General features: G+C 42.6%; 1 protein-coding gene across 1 annotated transcript in view; it reads left to right on the forward strand.

Annotated features, from left to right (window-relative positions):
- The window catches only part of LOC149974319 (kinesin-like protein KIF19), a 93,240-nt gene that overhangs the window by 64,661 nt on the left and 9,497 nt on the right, over nucleotides 1-19,082 (forward strand). Inside the window, exons 6-12 of the mRNA XM_090212053.1 lie at nucleotides 139-333; nucleotides 6,974-7,120; nucleotides 7,262-7,384; nucleotides 7,695-7,851; nucleotides 9,102-9,276; nucleotides 9,502-9,700; nucleotides 13,205-13,475. Of these exons, the coding sequence (XP_090068179.1) occupies nucleotides 139-333; nucleotides 6,974-7,120; nucleotides 7,262-7,384; nucleotides 7,695-7,851; nucleotides 9,102-9,276; nucleotides 9,502-9,700; nucleotides 13,205-13,475 (1,267 nt within the window). The remainder of the gene's footprint in view (nucleotides 1-138; nucleotides 334-6,973; nucleotides 7,121-7,261; nucleotides 7,385-7,694; nucleotides 7,852-9,101; nucleotides 9,277-9,501; nucleotides 9,701-13,204; nucleotides 13,476-19,082) is intronic.

Raw genomic sequence — 19,082 nt, forward strand, 5'->3', positions numbered from 1 at the left:
TCCATTATTTACCCAGCGCTGAGTTGTTTTTAACCCAGCCTTTTTTTCAGTGTACATAACACATCTATGAGCACGTTATAAAAATGACATTAGATCTACATAGAGCTACATAAAGTTTAATGACTGTGTTCCTGCCAGATCATGGAGCTGCTGATGAAGGGTAACAAGCAGCGTACCCAGGAGCCCACGGCAGCCAATCAGACATCGTCCCGGTCCCACGCCGTGTTGCAGGTGGCTGTCCGGCAGACGAGCCGCTGTCGAGACCTTCTACAGGAGGTCCGCTTCGCACGCCTCTTCATGATCGACCTTGCTGGCTCCGAACGAGCCTCACAGGTACAAAAGTATGTGTGCTTGTGTGTGTGTGTGTGCTTGTGTGTGTGCGTGTGTGTGTGCGTGCGTGCGTGCGTGCGTGCGTGCATTTGTCTGCTAACATGCCTGTTTCTGTGTCCTTTTTTCACCTCTTGTTATGGTCTGTTACTTGTGGGAGGGAGGGGGTCGGTTGAGTTGGTCTTCTCTTTCTGTTTGTCTCCTCTGGTCGTTTGACAGCCATGTTTTACAACAGTACATAGGAACACTGTTTTTTGTCACTTTATCAACCCCCTCCCCGCTATTAATCTCTCCTGGAGCGAACTGGAGAACCTATAAACCTTCAAGTCTGCGTTCCAAATGGCTCTCTGATCCCTATATTTGTTCTAACACCCATAGGGCCATAATCAAAAAGTAGTGCACTATGTTGGGAATAGGGGGCCATTTGTATGCAGCCCTGAAGTTTATAGGACACTTTAATAAAGGCCCTTCACAGTGTAAAGCACCATACATTTACATTCTAGACCATGATTTGCCCACCAATGAGGGAAAGAAGGGGTTAATGTCCCTATAGTTGGCACCGCTTATGTAATTCTTACCGTCTATCAACGTCTCCCTTATGTCAGGGTTAGAAATGATTACAAAATGGCTGATATAGTTGATATGGTGCTGTGACTTTACCATGACTTTTATAGCACAGTTTTATGGTGCTAGTTACTTTTGTTGAACAGATTGCAATTGGAGTAAAACCAATACTGCTAACAGAATGTCTGCATCCCAAATGGCACCCTAACCCTATTCCCTATAGTGCACTACTTTTGACCTATAGGCCCTGGTCAAAGAGTAGTGCACTATATAGGAAATAGGATGCCATTTGGGACGTAGTCAGTGTCTTCTGTGAACTAGTTGGGAACGTTTGACACAGTATATGACACAGAAGTATTAACTATTAACCTTTTTCACATTTACTTACTTTCATAATCCTCTTCATTCCTGGGGGAACATAGGGCATGTGCTAAAGTTTTCAAATGATAGCCGGCCTTTTCACATTTGTTATGCTTTTCATTTTTCCCATGAACACTGAATGCTTCCTATTAGCCGTTTGCTTCTCCAATTATTTGCTGCAGCTTCCTGTAGACCACATATGTCAGAGTCAAGGCCCGCGGGCCACATCCGGCCCGCAAGAAGGTTTTTTACGGCCCCTGGGATGATCTTGATTTATTATTAGAACCGGCCCGCAGCAAGCCGGCAGCCCGCAGATCTTTTATACGCACCAATACTACATTTCCCACAATGCAAAGGTGACGCACCGAGCAGTAGGCTGCTTCATTTCAATATTTATTGGCACAGCAGTCGTCAGCATCACAGTAAAATTAACTTTCAGATACCCATCAAAAATGGCAAAACGGAAGGTGGATACTGAGAACCGGGGGTTTCAAACAAGGTGGGAGTCGGAGTATATGTTCACGAAGGTAGCTGGAAAACCTGTGTGTCTTCTGTGTGGAGAAAGTGTGGCGGTACTGAAAGAGTATAATCTGAGACGACATTATGAAACGAAACACGCGGACAAAAACAAGAATATGGACATGGAACAAAGGCTACAAAAGGCAGAGGAATTAAAACGAGGCCTCAAATCTCGACAGGCTCTGTTCAAAAAAGCCAAATCACAAGGCCAGGCTGCTGTCAAGGCCAGTTTTATTTTGGCAGAAGAGATCGCTAAATCAGCCCGGCCATTTACGGAGGGGGATTTCATCAAAAACTGCATGATTAAAGTTTGTGACGAAGTTTGCCCAGAAAAAAGGCAACTCTTTTTAAATGTGAGTCTGAGCAGAAACACCATTGCCGAGAGAGTAGACCAGTTGTCCATCAATCTAAAAGAGCAGCTTGTGAAAAAGGGAAAAGATTTTATTGCATATTCCTTGGCTGTGGATGAGAGCACCGACATTTCTGACATTGCCCAGTTGTCAATTTTCATCCGCGGAGTGGACTCCAGCCTAAGCGTGACAGAGGAGTTTTTGGCTTTACGTCCTATGCATGGCACAACTACGGGGCATGATTTGTATGAAGAGGTGTCAAGATGTGTAAATGAGATGGAGCTGCCTTGGGAAAAACTCGTGGGTTTGACAACCGACGGAGCACCTGCGATGTGTGGACACAGGAGCGGACTGGTGGCGAAGATACGGGAAAAGATGCAAGAGGAAAACGCGACAGGTGAGCTGACAGCTTATCATTGTATCATACACCAGGAAGCGTTGTGCGGTAAAGCCTTGAAAATGGAGCATGTAATGAGCATCATCACGCGCACAGTTAACTTTATCAGAGCCAAAGGTTTGAATCACCGCCAGTTCAAGGCATTTCTGACGGAGTTAGAAACGGAGCATGGTGATTTGCCTTATCACACAGAGGTGCGATGGCTAAGCCAGGGAAAGGTGCTTCAAAGATGTTTCGAGCTTCGTGAGGAGATTTGTCTATTCTTGGACAGCAAAGGGAAAGACACAACACAACTCCGAGACTAAATGTTTCTGTGTGAAATGGCTTTTCTGTGTGACATTACGAGTCATCTGAATGCAATAAACTTGCAGCTGCAGGGTCGGGATCGTGTCATCTCTGATATGTACAGTACAGTGAAGGCATTTAAAACCAAACTGACTCTGTGGGAGACGCAGATGCGGAAAGAAAATTTGAGCCACTTTCCCAGCTGCCAGACCATGAAAGAGAAGCTCTCTACCAGTGCGTTCCCGAGCACACAGTTGGCTGATAAAATAGGTATGCTTACCACTGACTTTCGACGCCGATTTGCTGACTTTGAAGCACAAAAAAGCAGGTTGGAACTGCTCGGTAACCCATTTGCTGTTGACGTGGAAAGCTCACCACCAAACCTCCAAATGGAGTTGATTGACCTCCAATGCAATGATGCACTGAGGGAAAAATATGCGGCAGTGGGTGCTGCGGAGTTTGCCCGTTTCCTCCCCGGCACAATGCCCCAGCTGCGCATCCAGGCTGCTCAAACGTTGTCTATGTTTGGCAGCACATACCTGTGTGAACAACTGTTTTCTTTGATGAACCTGAACAAAACATCACACAGAAGTCGACTTACTGCTGAACACCTCCACTCAATTCTGAGGATTTCTTCAGCTCAGAGCCTTACCCCGAACATTGATGAACTTGTGGAAAAGATGGGACACCACCAAGTATCACCCTCAACCTCAAACAAGTGAACATTACTGTGCAATCACATATTTAGAGTTTTTACTCAGTTCAAGTTTAAAAGTTAAAATTTAATATTTGTTTTCACTGCATGTTACTTCTCCTTAAACAAAGTGTTGTTTTTGATTAATAGATTTTTGCACTTTATTTTTTTGTATTTCAATCCAATTATATTTTAAAAATATTTCAGTTGAGTGGATGATAGAAAATTGCTATTATTGTTTTTTCTTTGAAGTAAATTTAGCCCACTTTTGCTAAAATAGAAAATATAGTCTACTGATGGTGCCTTGAATACCGGTTTCTTTCATTTAATGTTCATGTTATGGGGATATTTATATAAAGGAAATTTGTCTTTTGTGTCTGTTGAAAATAAAAGATTACTGACAGAGCCATAAGAAAATATTGCTTTATTTATCTGATCATATTGTAATATATTTGTTAGGTTTTCAGTAGGTTCAATTAGGTTCACTAGACTATATGCGTCATTTAAAAATTTTTCAATGAACATTCGAACAGTCCGGCCCTCGTCTTGTAGCTGATTTTTTTATCTGGCCCTCCGTCCATTTGACTTTGACACCCCTGCTGTAGACATCCTGATTAAGGCGAAGCGATTAACCAACACAGACATTGACATGTCATTCATGATGAATGTTGTTTGATTAGCATCCATATTAGACCAGCTCCTATACACCATGCGTCCCAAATGGCACCCTATTCCCTGTATTGTGTGCATTACTTTTGACCAGGGCCCATAGGGCTCTGATCAAAAGTAGTGTACTATACCCATGAGAAAAACATGCAATCATGCCTGAACGGAGAGAACACTTATTTACCATGGAAACCTTTAGAAAGGTTAACCAGCTAGGCTCTTCTATGGATGTATAACATAGCCTAAAGGCCACCAGTCTTTTTAGATATACTGTAGGAGAATAGAGGGGGGAGCTACCTACCTCTTTTGAAGGGATGTTTTCTCTTGAGTTAGAGAGTAAAAATGTACTGATAATGACAAAAAAATAAAGGAAACACCAACATAAAGTGTTTTAATAGGGCGTTAGGCAACCACGAGTCACCAGATTAGATTCAATGAGATTTGGCATAATTGTTAGGTTAGATTACTCGTTGGTTATAACTGCATTGTCGGAACTAGAAGCACAAGCAATTCGCTACACTCGCATTAACATCTGCTAACCATGTGTATGTGACAAATCAAATTTGATTTGATTAGATTATACAAGTGTCTGGAACTCTATTGGAGGGATGCGACACCATTCTACCAACAAGAAATTACATAGTTTGGTGTTTTATTGATGGTGGTGAAAAACACGGTCTCAGGCACCACTCAAGAATCTCCCATAAGTGTTTAATTGGGTTGTGATCAGGTGACACACACACACTTTAAACCCCTGTGCTCTTTTGAGACACCTCTTTCAAAGTCACTGAGATCTCGTCTTCTAGCCATGGTAGCCAAAATAATGGGCAACAGGGCATTTGTATACATTTTATTTTATTTTATTTTACCTTTATTTAACCAGGTAGGCAAGTTGAGAACAAGTTCTCATTTACAATTGCGACCTGGCCAAGATAAAGCAAAGCAGTTCGACAGATACAACAACACAGAGTTACACATGGAGTAAAACAAACATACAGTCAATAATAAAGTATAAACAAGTCTATATACAATGTGAGCAAATGAGGTGAGAAGGGAGGTAAAGGCAAAAAAAAAAAAAAGGCCTTGGTGGCAAGGTAAATACAATATAGAAAGTAAAACACTGGAATGGTAGTTTTGCAATGGAAGAATGTGCAAAGTAGAAATAAAAATAATGGGGTGCAAAGGAGCAAAATACATAAATTAATTAAATACAGTTGGGAAAGAGGTAGTTGATAGGGCTAAATTATATGTGGGCTATGTACAGGTGCAGTAATCTGTGAGCTGCTCTGACAGTTGGTGCTTAAAGCTAGTGAGGGAGATAAGTGTTTCCAGTTTCAGAGATTTTTGTAGTTCGTTCCAGTCATTGGCAGCAGAGAACTGGAAAGAGAGGCGGCCAAAGAAAGAATTGGTTTTGGGGGTGACTAGAGAGATATACCTGCTGGAGCGTGTGCTACAGGTGGGAGATGCTATGGTGACCAGCGAGCTGAGATAAGGGGGGACTTTACCTAGCAGGGTCTTGTAGATGACATGGAGCCAGTGGGTTTGGCGACGAGTATGAAGCGAGGGCCAGCCAACGAGAGCGTACAGGTCGCAATGGTGGGTAGTGTATGGGGCTTTGGTGACAAAACGGATTGCACTGTGATAGACTGCATCCAGTTTGTTGACCTTAAGCATAATGGGATGTTAATTGCTTTATTAACTCAGGAAAAACAACTGTCTGGAAACACCTGCTTTCAATATACTTTGTATCCCTAGTTTACTTAAGTGTTTTCTTTATTTTGGCAGTTGCCTATAAGTAGAAAGACTGGTACCACTTTCTATAAAGCACATACACTACCGTTCAAAAGTTTGGGGTCACTTAGAAATGTCCTTGTTTTTGAAAGAAAAGCTTTTTTTTAGTCCATTAAAATAACATTAAATTGATCAGAAATACAGTGTAGACATTGTTAATGTTGTAAATGATTATTGTAGCTGGAAACGCCAGATTTTTTATGGAATATCTGCATAGGCGTACAGAGGCCCATTATCAGCAACCATCACTCTTGTGTTCCAATGGCACGTTGTGTTAGCTAATCCAAGTTTATCATTATAAAAGGCTAATTGATCTTTAGAAAACCTTTTGTAATTATGTAATTTACAACATTAACCATCTCTACACTGTATTTGTGATCAATTTTATGTTATTTTTAATGCACAAAAAATTTTGCTTTTCTTTCAAAAACAATGACATTTCCTAAGTGACCCCAAACTTTTGAACGGTAGTGTATATAATAACATCCTTTATAATGCATTATAATACACTTATATTGTGTTATGACACTGACAGTGTCCATCGTAACTCATAAGCGGTTATAAAACATAGATTTTTTTATACTGGAGACTTCCAATGTCACAGCAGGCAGAGAGAAAAATAAGGTTAGACCGCCCTCTGCTGGTTAACTGTGACAGTATCCGTCTTGGCCTGCAACTCAGAGACAATGGCCGCATGCTCAAGATCAACTACATTGCTGTCAATGACTGCAGTGCAGACAGACTGACTGATTTACGTACAAATCACCTTGCACCTGAAATAACCACTCTTTTTATTATTTGTAGATCAGTCAATTTGATCAGCAAAATTTATCCTCTGGAACATGAGGCCAGATATTAAACCTGCTCCCTCTCTCCCAGACGCAGAACAGAGGTCAGGGGTTAAACCTGCTCCCTCTCTGCCAGACACAGAACAGAGGTCAGAGGTTAAACCTGCTCCCTCTCTCTCTCCCAGACACAGAACAGAGGTCAGTGATTAAACCTGCTCCATCTCTCTCCCAGACACAAAACAGAGGTCAGAGGTTAAAAGAAGGGGCCCACATCAACCGCTCCCTCCTGGCTCTGGGTAACTGCATCAACGCCCTGAGTGAGAAACACGGCAACAAATACATTAACTACAGGGACAGCAAGCTGACGCGCCTGCTCAAGGTACAGTACGGCAAGCTGTCTAAGACAAACTGACCTGACTTGCCACGTGCTTTATGAATACAATACAATACATTTTTTTCATCATTCAGATTATTCCACTTGCACTCATTCACTTCCTGTTCTTATGTGTTTGATTTACAGGATTCGTTGGGCGGCAACAGTCGCACGGTGATGATAGCCCACATTAGCCCCGCCTCCCTGGCCTTCGAGGAGTCTCGCAACACACTTAGCTATGCCGACCGTGCCAAAAGTATCCGCACACGGGTGACTTAATACACAACACAATGCACGTCAAACATTTTCTGCCTTCCCTCCATCACTGAGGTGTGGGACAACTGAAGTTTTTCTCCTATCTTTCAATTTTCAAATCAATCAACCAATCAAAAAGCCATTTTTAATTAAACACAGTTATCACAAAGTGATTTAGAGTAAACCAGCGTATACCCCCACACCCCCCCCCTATTGTTAATCAAAACAAAATCATCAGTACACCATGTTATTACACAGTTAGAACACAGTTATTACACAGTTATAACACAGTTATTACACTGTTATAACACAGTTCTCTCTCCAGGTAAAGAGGAACCTGCTGAATGTGTCCTACCACATTGCTCAGTACACCAACATCATCTCTGACCTGCGCAGCGAGATCCAGCGGCTCAAAAAGAAGATCGCTGATCAGGCTGGACGTCAGCTCAACCTTGACCGAGCTGACATCCGCCATGTCCAGGGTAATGACCTTACCTTGACCTCTAATTGTTCCCTCGCCTCCTCACTGTGTGTGTGTGTGTGTGTGTGTGTGTTGGTTGGTTCTTCTATCTTTGTGGGGACCTAAAATCCCCAAAGTCCCCACAAGGATAATAAGACAAGGAAAAGGGTTAGGTTTAGGGTTAGAGCTAGTGTAAGGGGTTAGGGTTAGGATTTAGGGTTTGGGTTAAGGTTAGGTATGGGGAAAATAGGATTTTGAATGGAAATACATTTTAAGTCCCCACTATGGAGATTCATTTTAGGTCCCCACTAAGGAGATTCATTTTAGATCGCCACTATGGAGATTCATTTTAGATCGCCACTATGGAGATTAATTTTAGGTCCCCACTATGGAGATTAATTTTAGGTCCCCACTATGGAGATTAATTTTAGGTCCCCACTATGGAGATTAATTTTAGGTCCCCACTATGGAAATTAGTTTTAGGTCCCCACTATGGAGATTAATTTTAGGTCCCCACTATGGAGATTAATTTTAGGTCCCCACTATGGAAATTAGTTTTAGGTCCCCACTAAGGAGATTAATTTTAGGTCCCCACTATGGAAATTAGTTTTAGGTCCCCACTATGGAAATTAGTTTTAGGTCCCCACTAAGGAGATTAATTTTAGGTCCCCACTATGGAAATTAGTTTTAGGTCCCCACTATGGAGATTAATTTTAGGTCCCCACTATGGAAATTAGTTTTAGGTCCCCACTATGGAAATTAGTTTTAGGTCCCCACTAAGGAGATTAATTTTAGGTCCCCACTATGGAAATTAGTTTTAGGTCCCCACTATGGAAATTAGTTTTAGGTCCCCACTAAGGAGATTAATTTTAGGTCCCCACTATGGAAATTAGTTTTAGGTCCCCACTATGGAGATTAGTTTTAGGTCCCCACTATGGAGATTAATTTTAGGTCCCCACTAAGGAGATTAATTTTAGGTCCCCACTGAGGAGATTCATTTTAGGTCCCCACTAAGGAGATTAATTTTGGGTCCCCACTAAGGAGATTCATTTTAGGTCCCCACTATGGAAATTTATTTTAGGTCCCCACTATGGAGATTAATTTTAGGTCCCCACTATGGAAATTTGTTTTAGGTCCCCACTATGGAAATTAGTTTTAGGTCCCCACTATGGAGATTAATTGTAGGTCCCCACGAGGATAGAAGAACAAAACGTGTGTGTGTGTGCCTCCAACAGACAATAACACTTCTCTCCTCCACTGCCACCAACACAGCGGAGGTGCAGGCCCACAGCACGCAGGCGAGCCGGGCAGAGATGGACCAGCTGAGGGAACAGCTCCTAGAGGCCTTCAGGAGCCAGATGGAGATCAGGAGGAGCCTGATGGAGCTGGACAACAGCAACATGGAGATCCAGATGGACACCTCCAAACACCTGCTCACCATCGCAGAGTATGTGTCTTAGGATGCGTCTCAAATGGCACTCTATTCCCTATATAGTGCACTACTTATGTCCAGCGCCCATATGGCTCTATATAGGGAATAGGGTACCATTTGTGACCTACAATAATCTCATACCACTGCCTCTATACCTGTAGCCTTTACCTGTAGCAGTTAAATGGCTGTGATAGATAACATAAGTGTGTCTCAACCCCTGTTGTTTGTGCCCTCCTGTAGTTGGGAGCAGGAGCGGAGTCGTCGTCGCAGGAAGTGGCGCGCGGAGAGGAGGAAGGAGAGCTTCAGTAAGGAGGAGAGTGAGAAGGACTCTGACTGCCCTGAGTCTCCCCCAGACAGCACTGAGACCCAGGAAGTAGCCATGGCCAGAGAGAATCTGGTCACTCTCATGGCTGAACAAAAGAAGATACGCAAACAGAAGGTAGGTTACTGTAGTCCCCCGTTCTCACCTCTAGAGGGAACTACAAAATCACACACACAGCTTAGGCCAGAGTTTTCCAAACTTGGTCCAGGGGTTCCCTGTCGGTGCAGGTTTTGGGGTTTTGCCCTAGCATTACACAGCTGGTTCAAATAATCATAGTTTGATGATGAGTTGGTTATTTTAATCAGCTGTGTAGTGCTGGGGCAAAAAAAACTCAAAGTGAACCCACGGGGGCCACAGGATGGAGTTTGGGAAACCCTGTCTTAGGCTACCCAGCTTCAAATCAAATCTGGTAGCGTACACATATTTTGCAGATGTTATCGCAGGTACAGCGAAATGCTTATGTTTCTAGCCCCAACAGTGCAGTAATACCTAACAATACAAAACATTACACTCAAATCCTAAAAATAAAGGAATATAGAAATATAGAGCAAAGTTAGTCTAGAATATAAATCTATATATCATGGTGTGTATAAACATTATATGAATAGAAAATGTGTGTTCAGCAGTATTTATATAGTATGATCCATGACTACAATACAGGGTATACATATAAAGTGGGTAAAACAGTATGTAAACATGATTAAAATGACCCGTGTTCAATGATTATGTACATAGGGCAGCTGTCTCTAAGGTGCAGGGTTGAGTACCGGGTGGTAGCAGGCTAATAAGTGACTAAAGTTCAGGACAGGATACTGGGAGGAGTCAAGCTAGTGGTGACTATTAAAAAGTCTGATGGCCTGGAGATAGAAACTGTTTTAATGTAGACTCAGCTTAAAGGTAGACTCTGTGAAATGACGTTGCCACGAGCAGCACCCGCAGATATTGAGATGAGTGAGATGCAAGACTTCTCTCTCACAAAGTCAAACACAGTTTCTGCGCATGTGCATGGGTTCGCTTCACGCTGTTAAGAGTGTGGTGTAGCCCCTGGACTAAAACAGCGGAGAAGTAGAGCTTCAACGCTCTTAGTTGTTACAAAAACGTAGCCACTATGCTGTTTACTTTCTGCATCTATGTCATATTGCTGAGTCTACCTTGTGAACTAGACAACAGAGCTCGTAGTCCTAAAAAAAGGAAATGAGTTAGCCATGCATGGCTCATTGGTCCATGTATAAAACCTGAAAATTAGGTCTGAGGTTAACACAGGCTTAGGAGATCGCATGCATTTAGTTCTATTTTTTATTTATTTTTACCTTTATTTAACTAGGCAAGTGTCAGAATCTCCCTAGGAGAGGTGGGTGTGGAGTCAGGCGCAGGAGAGCAAGAATATCCCAGAAGGGCGTTTATTTACTGTCCACCAACACAACAGGTACAGGCCCACAAACGTAGCCACAAGAACACAGGAACGCAGTCTAGTAACCCAAACGGAGGAAACAATCCTCTGGGCGTAACAGTCCCGTGAAAATACACCTGCTTAACAGTAAAAAAAAAAAACGCAGCCCAAACCAACGACAGTAATACAAACAAAAATGTATTTCTCTAAGATTAATGAAAAATAATATTATAACACTAAGCTCTACCAAGGTTTTGGAAATCATGGCTAGACAGGAATTTTCAAGTCTCTCCACAGATTCTCAATCAGATTTAAGTCAAAACTCAGGAACAGTCACTGTCTTCTTGGTAAACAACTCCAGTGCAGATTTGGCTTTGAGTTATAGCTTATTGTCCTGCTGAAAGGTGAATTCCCCTCCTAGTGTCTGGTGTAAAGCAGACTGAAGGTCCCCACAAAAAAAAAACTCTAGACCACCTTTACTCCACACACAGACTCATTCAAAGCTCTCCCTCGCCCTCCATTTGCCAAATCTGACCATAAACCATAAGCAGGTTTTCCTCTAGGATTTTGCCTGTGCTTTGCTCCATCCCATTTCTTTTCATCCTGAAAAACTCCCCAGGCTTTGCTGATGTCAAGCATACCCATAACATGATGCAGCCACCAACATACCATACTTGAAAATTAGGAGGCAGTTACTCAGTGATGTGTGCTGTTGGATTTGCCCCAAACATAAGGCTTTGCATTTAGGCCAAAAGGTGTATTCCTTTGGTACATTTTTATTCTTCTTTTCACTTTCATTTAGGTCATTATTTTGGAGTCACTACAATGTTGTTGATCCGTCCTCAGTTTTCTCCCATCACAGCCATTGAACTCTGTAGCTGTTTTAAAATCCCCATTGGCCTCATGGTGACATCCCTGAGCCGTTTCCTTCCTGTCCTGCAGCTCCGTTCAGAAGGACGTCTGCATCTTTGATGTGTCTGGCTAGTTTAATACATCGTCCAGAACATAATTATTGACTTGACCATGCTTAAAGATACAGAATATTCAATGTCTGATTTGTTATTGTTACTCATCTATCAATCACTGCCCTTTTTTATGAGGCTTTCGAAAAGCTCTGTGGTCTTTGTAGTTGAATCTGTTCTTGAAATTCAATACTTGACTGAGGGACCTTATAGATGTTGTATGTATGGGGGACAGAGGAAGTTGTAGTCATTAAAAAGTCATGCCAATCCCTACTATTTCACAAAGAGTGAGTCCATATATCTTATGTGATTTGTTGGGCAATATTTGACTTCTGAACTCATTTGGGTTTGCCTAAACAAAGGGGGTGAATACTTATGCAATGACAATATTTTTATTTTAAAATGTTTATTAATTTGTAAAAGATTTGTTGAATTATCTTTTCAATTCAATATATTTCAATCCCACTTTGTAACACAACAAAATGTGAAAAAGGTTCAAGAGGGTGTAGACTTTCAATAGGGAAAGGAGAAACCTAGGCAGCTGCACAGCTCTGAATGCATTCAACCAAAATGTGTCTACCGCATTTAACCCAATCCCTCTGAATCAGAGAGGCTGCCTTAATTGAAATCATTGGCACCCGGGAGCAATTGTTGGGGGTTAACTTGGGCAGAATGACCGATTTTTCCACCTTGCGGGCTCAGGGAATCAAACTAGTGACCTTTCGGTTACTGGCCCAATGCTCTGAACCGCTATGCTACCTGCCACCCACAGGCACTGTAGGATCAGTCAGTTAACGTGACCTTCATGAATTATGAAGCCTTTATTCACTTTATGTGCTTGTTTTCATTACATAAATGCTTCAAAATAGTTGAACAATACAGATAAGATCTCCTAAACCTGTGTTTATCATTTACTTTATTTTTGGTGTTTATCCAAAAAATGCATACATTTCCCCATAGGCTTTGACCAACGATCCATGGCGGAGTTAGCATCCGTTAGTGCTTACTAAAAGCAGCCATTACTATTGCTCTCTATTGTACAGTACAGAGGTGGCCGGTGGTAGGAGATATTGGAGGACGGACTCATTGTCATGGCTGGATTGTAATGAATAGAACGGTATTAAGCACATGGTTTACAATGGTTTATTCCATGTAATCTACTTCCACCAGCCTCCCCTTGTACAGTAGACCCACGTGTACCATGATGAGAACCTACTATGGTGAGGATTCCATTAAGCCCTGCCTGCTGTTTGTCCTCATGTCCTGTAGGCATCGCTAGAGAGCCACTTTGTGGAGCTGCGCGAGCGGGCCAGGCGCCTGGAAGAGCTGCTCCCTCGCAGGGTGAGCTGCGAGGAGCAGAGGGAGGTGCTGGGCCTCCTCTGTAAGGTCCACGAGCTGGAGATCGAGAACGCTAAGATGCAGTCCCACGCCCTGCTCAAAGACAACGTGATCCGACAGAAGAACTTTGTGGTGCAGCGTTTCGAGCAGCACCGCCACCTCTGTGACGAGATCATCCAGCAGCAGAGACAGTTCATTAACGGTGTGTCCAAACAACACCGTAAACCAACACTACTTCATTTGTTTTACTACAGTGGCTATAGACTTCAGACTTCTGTATTTTTGAAGAGGAGATCTAGAAGTCACTATCCAGGGTCTACATTTTAGTGATCTTGCAAACGCAGTGAGATTGATTGAATGTGTAACATTTAAATGTTGTGTATGTAAGTGTTGTGTAGGGAAGAGTATTAGTACTAAGTAAAGAGAAAAAATAAATTAACAGCTACGGGGATGGTACTTCAAAAAATATTTTGAGAATAAAGTCTAAATACAATTTTGTGAATAAAGTGGCAATATTTATACAATAAAGGAGCAATATTTTGACAATAAACTTGAAATTAAATTTAGAGAATAAAGTCGAAGTTATATTTCCAGATTAAAGTAGGGGTTTGATTAACTGCTTGTTTCCTTTGGCTCACTGTTGCTGTGCACATCACCGTGGAATGCCTGCAGTTAGATGACCTGATAAAACTATACTTTAGAATTGGCTTTGGTAAAAAGGAAATCCTTTCTCTTTTAGGACATAACCATATTATTATAAGTAGGCCTATTAGGACCTGGAAGAGGTGGTGCCACAGATTCTTTTCAGAAGGATGAACCACACGGGCTCTGATGATGTATTTTATCTTTCTGTGTGATTACATACATAGGTAGAGACAGGTGTGTGTGGCAGGAGCATCTAAAACACTCGTTCAAACAGGCGTCACACACACACACACGGTATCCCCAAAGCAATACCATTCTAACGGCCATGGTGCGTGGTCAGACTGCAAAGAGACATCAGTCCCTGATGCACGCAACGCTACAATGTTATCCTCAAACCCCTGCGTCTGCCAACATCGTGCATAGTGTATTTTAGGGAGTAACAGCTAGGCCAGCAGCCTATATGTCGAAAGGTTAACTTACAAATTTGTGCGTAATCGATGGTGTTTTATGGATGCTACACTTCCAATGAAGTATCCTCATAGGCCTATGCCAGGCAGTTTATTATCTTGTGAAAGTAGGTCACGGATTGCATGAACTAGGATTGCGCGTCCCTGTCGGGCTCAAGGGCTGCCCCCAAACCCCAGTTCTCTTCGCATTCAGTGACAGTGGCAAGAACTTCTTTTGTTCGTTAGTGCTCACCATTGCCGTTATAAGAGTGTATGCCTTTAGTCTGAAATTGTGTGTGTGTGTGTGTGTGTGTGTGTGTGTGTGTGTGTGTGTGTGTGTGTGTGTGTGTGTGTGTGTGTGTGCGCAAGTTATTAGATCATTAGATTGATGGCCATTTGTTTGTTTTGCTGCTACTTTTTACCGCCCAAACACACACACACCTGCATACACACACAACCCGCCCCTCTCTACCTATGTCTGTAACCACAGTTCATCCTTCTGAAAATAATCTGTGGCACAACCTTATCCAGGTCCTAATACTTATAATAATATGGTTACTACATTGTATGTATTAAAAGTGCAAGGATTTCCTTCTTACTAAAGCCAATTCTAAAGTATAGTTTCCCCATGTCATCTAACTCAGACATTTCAACAGTGTAGTGCACATCAACAGGGAGGGAGACATGTACTTAACCAAATCTCCTACGTTAATCTTGAAATATACAGTGCCTTGCGAAAGTATTCGGCCCCCTTGAACTTTGCGACCTTTTGCCACATTTCAGGCTTCAAACATTAAGATATAAAACTGTATTTTTTTGTGAAGAATCAACAACAAGTGGGACACAATCATGAAGTGGAACGACATTTATTGGATATTTAAAACTTTTTTAACAAATCAAAAACTGAAAAATTGGGCGTGCAAAATTATTCAGCCCCTTTACTTTCAGTGCAGCAAACTCTCTCCAGAAGTTCAGTGAGGATCTCTGAATGATCCAATGTTGACCTAAATGTCTAATGATGATAAATACAATCCACCTGTGTGTAATCAAGTCTCAGTATAAATGCACCTGCACTGTGATAGTCTCAGAGGTCCGTTAAAAGCGCAGAGAGCATCATGAAGAACAAGGAACACACCAGGCAGGTCCGAGATACTGTTGTGAAGAAGTTTAAAGCCGGATTTGGATACAAAAAGATTTCCCAAGCATTAAACATCCCAAGGAGCACTGTGCAAGCGATAATATTGAAATGGAAGGAGTATCAGACCACTGCAAATCTACCAAGATCTGGCCGTCCCTCTAAACTTTTAGCTCATACAAGGAGAAGACTGATCAGAGATGCAACCAAGAGGCCCATGATCACTCTGGATGAACTGCAGAGATCTACAGCTGAGGTGGGAGACTCTGTCCATAGGACAACAATCAGTCGTATATTGCACAAATCTGGCCTTTATGGAAGAGTGGCAAGAAAGCCATTTCTTAAAGATATCCATAAAAAGTGTTGTTTAAAGTTTGCCACAAGCCACCTGGGAGACACACCAAACATGTGGAAGAAGGTGCTCTGGTCAGATGAAACCAAAATTGAACTTTTTGGCAACAATGCAAAACGTTATGTCTGGCGTAAAAGCAACACAGCTGAACCATCCCCACTGTCAAACATGGTGGTGGCAGCATCATGGTTTGGGCCTGCTTGTCTTCAGCAGGGACAGGGAAGATGGTTAAAATTGATGGGAAGATGGATGGAGCCAAATACAGGACCATTCTGGAAGAATGAGAAAAAAAAGACCTGAGACTGGGACGGAGATTTGTCTTCCAACAAGACAATGATCCAAAACATAAAGCAAAATCTACAATGGAATGGTTCAAAAATAAACATATCCAGGTGTTAGAATGGCCAAGTCAAAGTCCAGACCTGAATCCAATCGAGAATCTGTGGAAAGAACTGAAAACTGCTGTTCACAAATGCTCTCCATCCAACCTCACTGAGCTCGAGCTGTTTTGCAAGGAGTAATGGGAAAACATTTCAGTCTCTCGATGTGCAAAACTGATAGAGACATACCCCAAGCGACTTACAGCTGTAATCGCAGCAAAAGGTGGCGCTACAAAGTATTAACTTAAGGGGGCTGAATAATTTTGCACGCCCAATTTTTCAGTTTTTGATTTGTTAAAAAAGTTTGAAATATCCAATAAATGTCGTTCCACTTCATGATTGTGTCCCACTTGTTGTTGATTCTTCACAAACATACAGTTTTATATTGTGGCGAAATCTGCACAGAGCCTTCACCGTGCACTGCCACTTTAAGAGCGCATGAGCAGTAAGGAAGAAGAATATAAAGAGAGCTCGTTCAGCTCTTTGGGGAGGGGCTCTTTGGTGGCGCGACAGTTTGATTGTGTGTGCTGTGCTGCAAAAGTTTTGTTTGTTTTCAGCGTGTGTAGTTTATAGAGTATTTAACTCAATCATCGGTGTAATCGCTCTAGGTCGTGGTTGTTTTTGTTTGGGACCACGGCCGTTATGGATCGCATGGATTAGTAGCAACATTGTTGCGAAGCTTTAACATACAAACCATCGGACAGTCAGACAGTACACCTGCACGCCTGAAGACCACAGCTAAGACCTCTCTTGTTCTCTTTCTCTTTTTCTCTTCCCTCTATCGTTCCAGTGCTTTACCCTGAAACAGACTCTCTATTTTTCCAATGCACTTCCCATTGAAGTGCATTAGAGCTGGACTATTATTGCCCTGCCTGAAGTATTTGGACATTTTAGTTAAAAGGGAGGTTGCTTGCCAATTGTGTATTGTTATGTGAACTGTATTGAGATGTACTAATGACATGTGGCCGAGAAGACTGGACATTTTTAAGGCCTTTGTTGTGTCGATGAACACCCCCCACATTCATACCCTCTGCACTCATCTACTAGAAAATAATACAGATTATTGCAAATCCTATGTTGATGACTGGGTTCGTTCTTGTATGAAGTTGCTGTTGAATTGCTCTGCCATTATTAGTATTAGTATTATTGTATGAGGTATTCTTGTTTGGGTTACCCCTGTGCTGTGATGTGGGTTTTATATGGTGTGTATTCTCTTTTCTCTCCACTGGCTATCTGGTAAACAGGCTACACTCTAGGCAGTCTCTTCTGCTGATGTGTGTGGGTCTGGTAGTGGTTCTCTCTATTCTACTCTTTTCCTTTCGGCATGGTTAATACCTGCCTGGCGCCCGAACAAAAGCTTTCTTTACCCCTCTCTAATAAATACCGCTACAGAATTGGCGCCCAAACAGGGACTTGAAGAGAAACACCCATGACACCATCCACACAAGGTTGAATCATGTCTTTTGTTGGAACCCCATACTGTGTCAATGTGGACACACCTGATGGTAATCATGTTCGGGATTCTTTCATTGTGGAAGGACTTAATGAACTAATGGAGTTGGATAGCACTGACCCTAATCCCCAGGTTTCTGGCTCACCTATAACATCTCCACCATTACCCTCCCCTCAAACTCTTCCGGTTACCCTGTCCAGAGAGACTGGGAGAGGTGTCTCTGTGATCCCTGGACAACTGGAACATCAATGGACACACACCAATCATAGTTTGACAATGCAGGAGAATGCCATTCGCAAACTCAGTGAATGTGTGGAGGCTCATCAGACAGATGTGCAGCGGAGGTTGGATTACCTTCCCTGTCAAATGGAGGAAAACCAACAACAAATTGTTCAGAGACAGAAATATTTACAAGATTCTCTGAAGCAGGATATTCAAGGAAAACTGCACCAGTTCAAAACACAAATGGAAACTAACCATCATCAAGTCATACTCTTTCTTGAGGACGAACAAAAACGGAGAGCAGAGGAGTCAGCCTCTGTTGTGAAGGGAGTGTGTTCTTATCTGAAGGAAGTTATGGAGGACATGAAGAACTCTCTCACAGGGGAACTACGATTTTTGATTGAACAGACTCAAAAGGACACCGTTAATGAGATGGAAAAAGCACAGAAGGCCACAGACCTTCAACTGGAAGGGCTGCACCAGGAGGTAATGCAGTGCTTTTCCCTTCTGGACAAATCTTCTGCACCGCCCTCAGGTTTTACCTCTGCTACTGGCTTGGCCAGTAAGGTAATAGGAACAGGTAGTACTACAAAAACCCCTCTGAAGATACTGTTAAACAACAGAACTCCCGCTGCCACTGTCATGCCTCCTCTAGAGCGCTCCCTCCCTATCAAACTACTTTTCCCCACTTTTGGCAGCCCAGAAGATGATGTTGATCCACTGTTTTTCTTATCTAAGTGTAATGATTTTCTTTCTATCCGGCCCCTTACTGACTTGGAGGTTCTGGCCACCCTCCGCAGTGTTCTCCATGGTACAGCAAGAGACTGGTGGGAGATAGCCCGTGAACATGTGTCAACCTGGGAGGAGTTTCAAAAAATATTCCTCTTAGCCTTCCTCTCAGAGGACTATGGGGATGAACTGGCGGAACGTGTTCGTAACAGAGTCCAGGGTGAAGCAGAGCCAATACGGGACTTTGCCTTCTCCTATCGAGTTCTATGTAGAAGATGGAAGGCTGACATTACTGAGCAGGAGATGGTCAAACTCCTTCTTAAGAACATGGTTCCCCGCCTTGCTAGTCAACTTCGAGAACGTGTGCAAAATGTGGATGATCTGGTGCGGCTTGGGACTCAGTTTGAGAAGGACTGGAAGCGCCACCTCCAAACTAAAAACCCGGTT

The sequence above is a fragment of the Oncorhynchus mykiss genome, chromosome 20 (genome assembly GCF_057628025.1).
Source record: "Oncorhynchus mykiss isolate SJ-2025 chromosome 20, ASM5762802v1, whole genome shotgun sequence".
Lineage (NCBI taxonomy): Eukaryota > Metazoa > Chordata > Actinopteri > Salmoniformes > Salmonidae > Oncorhynchus > Oncorhynchus mykiss.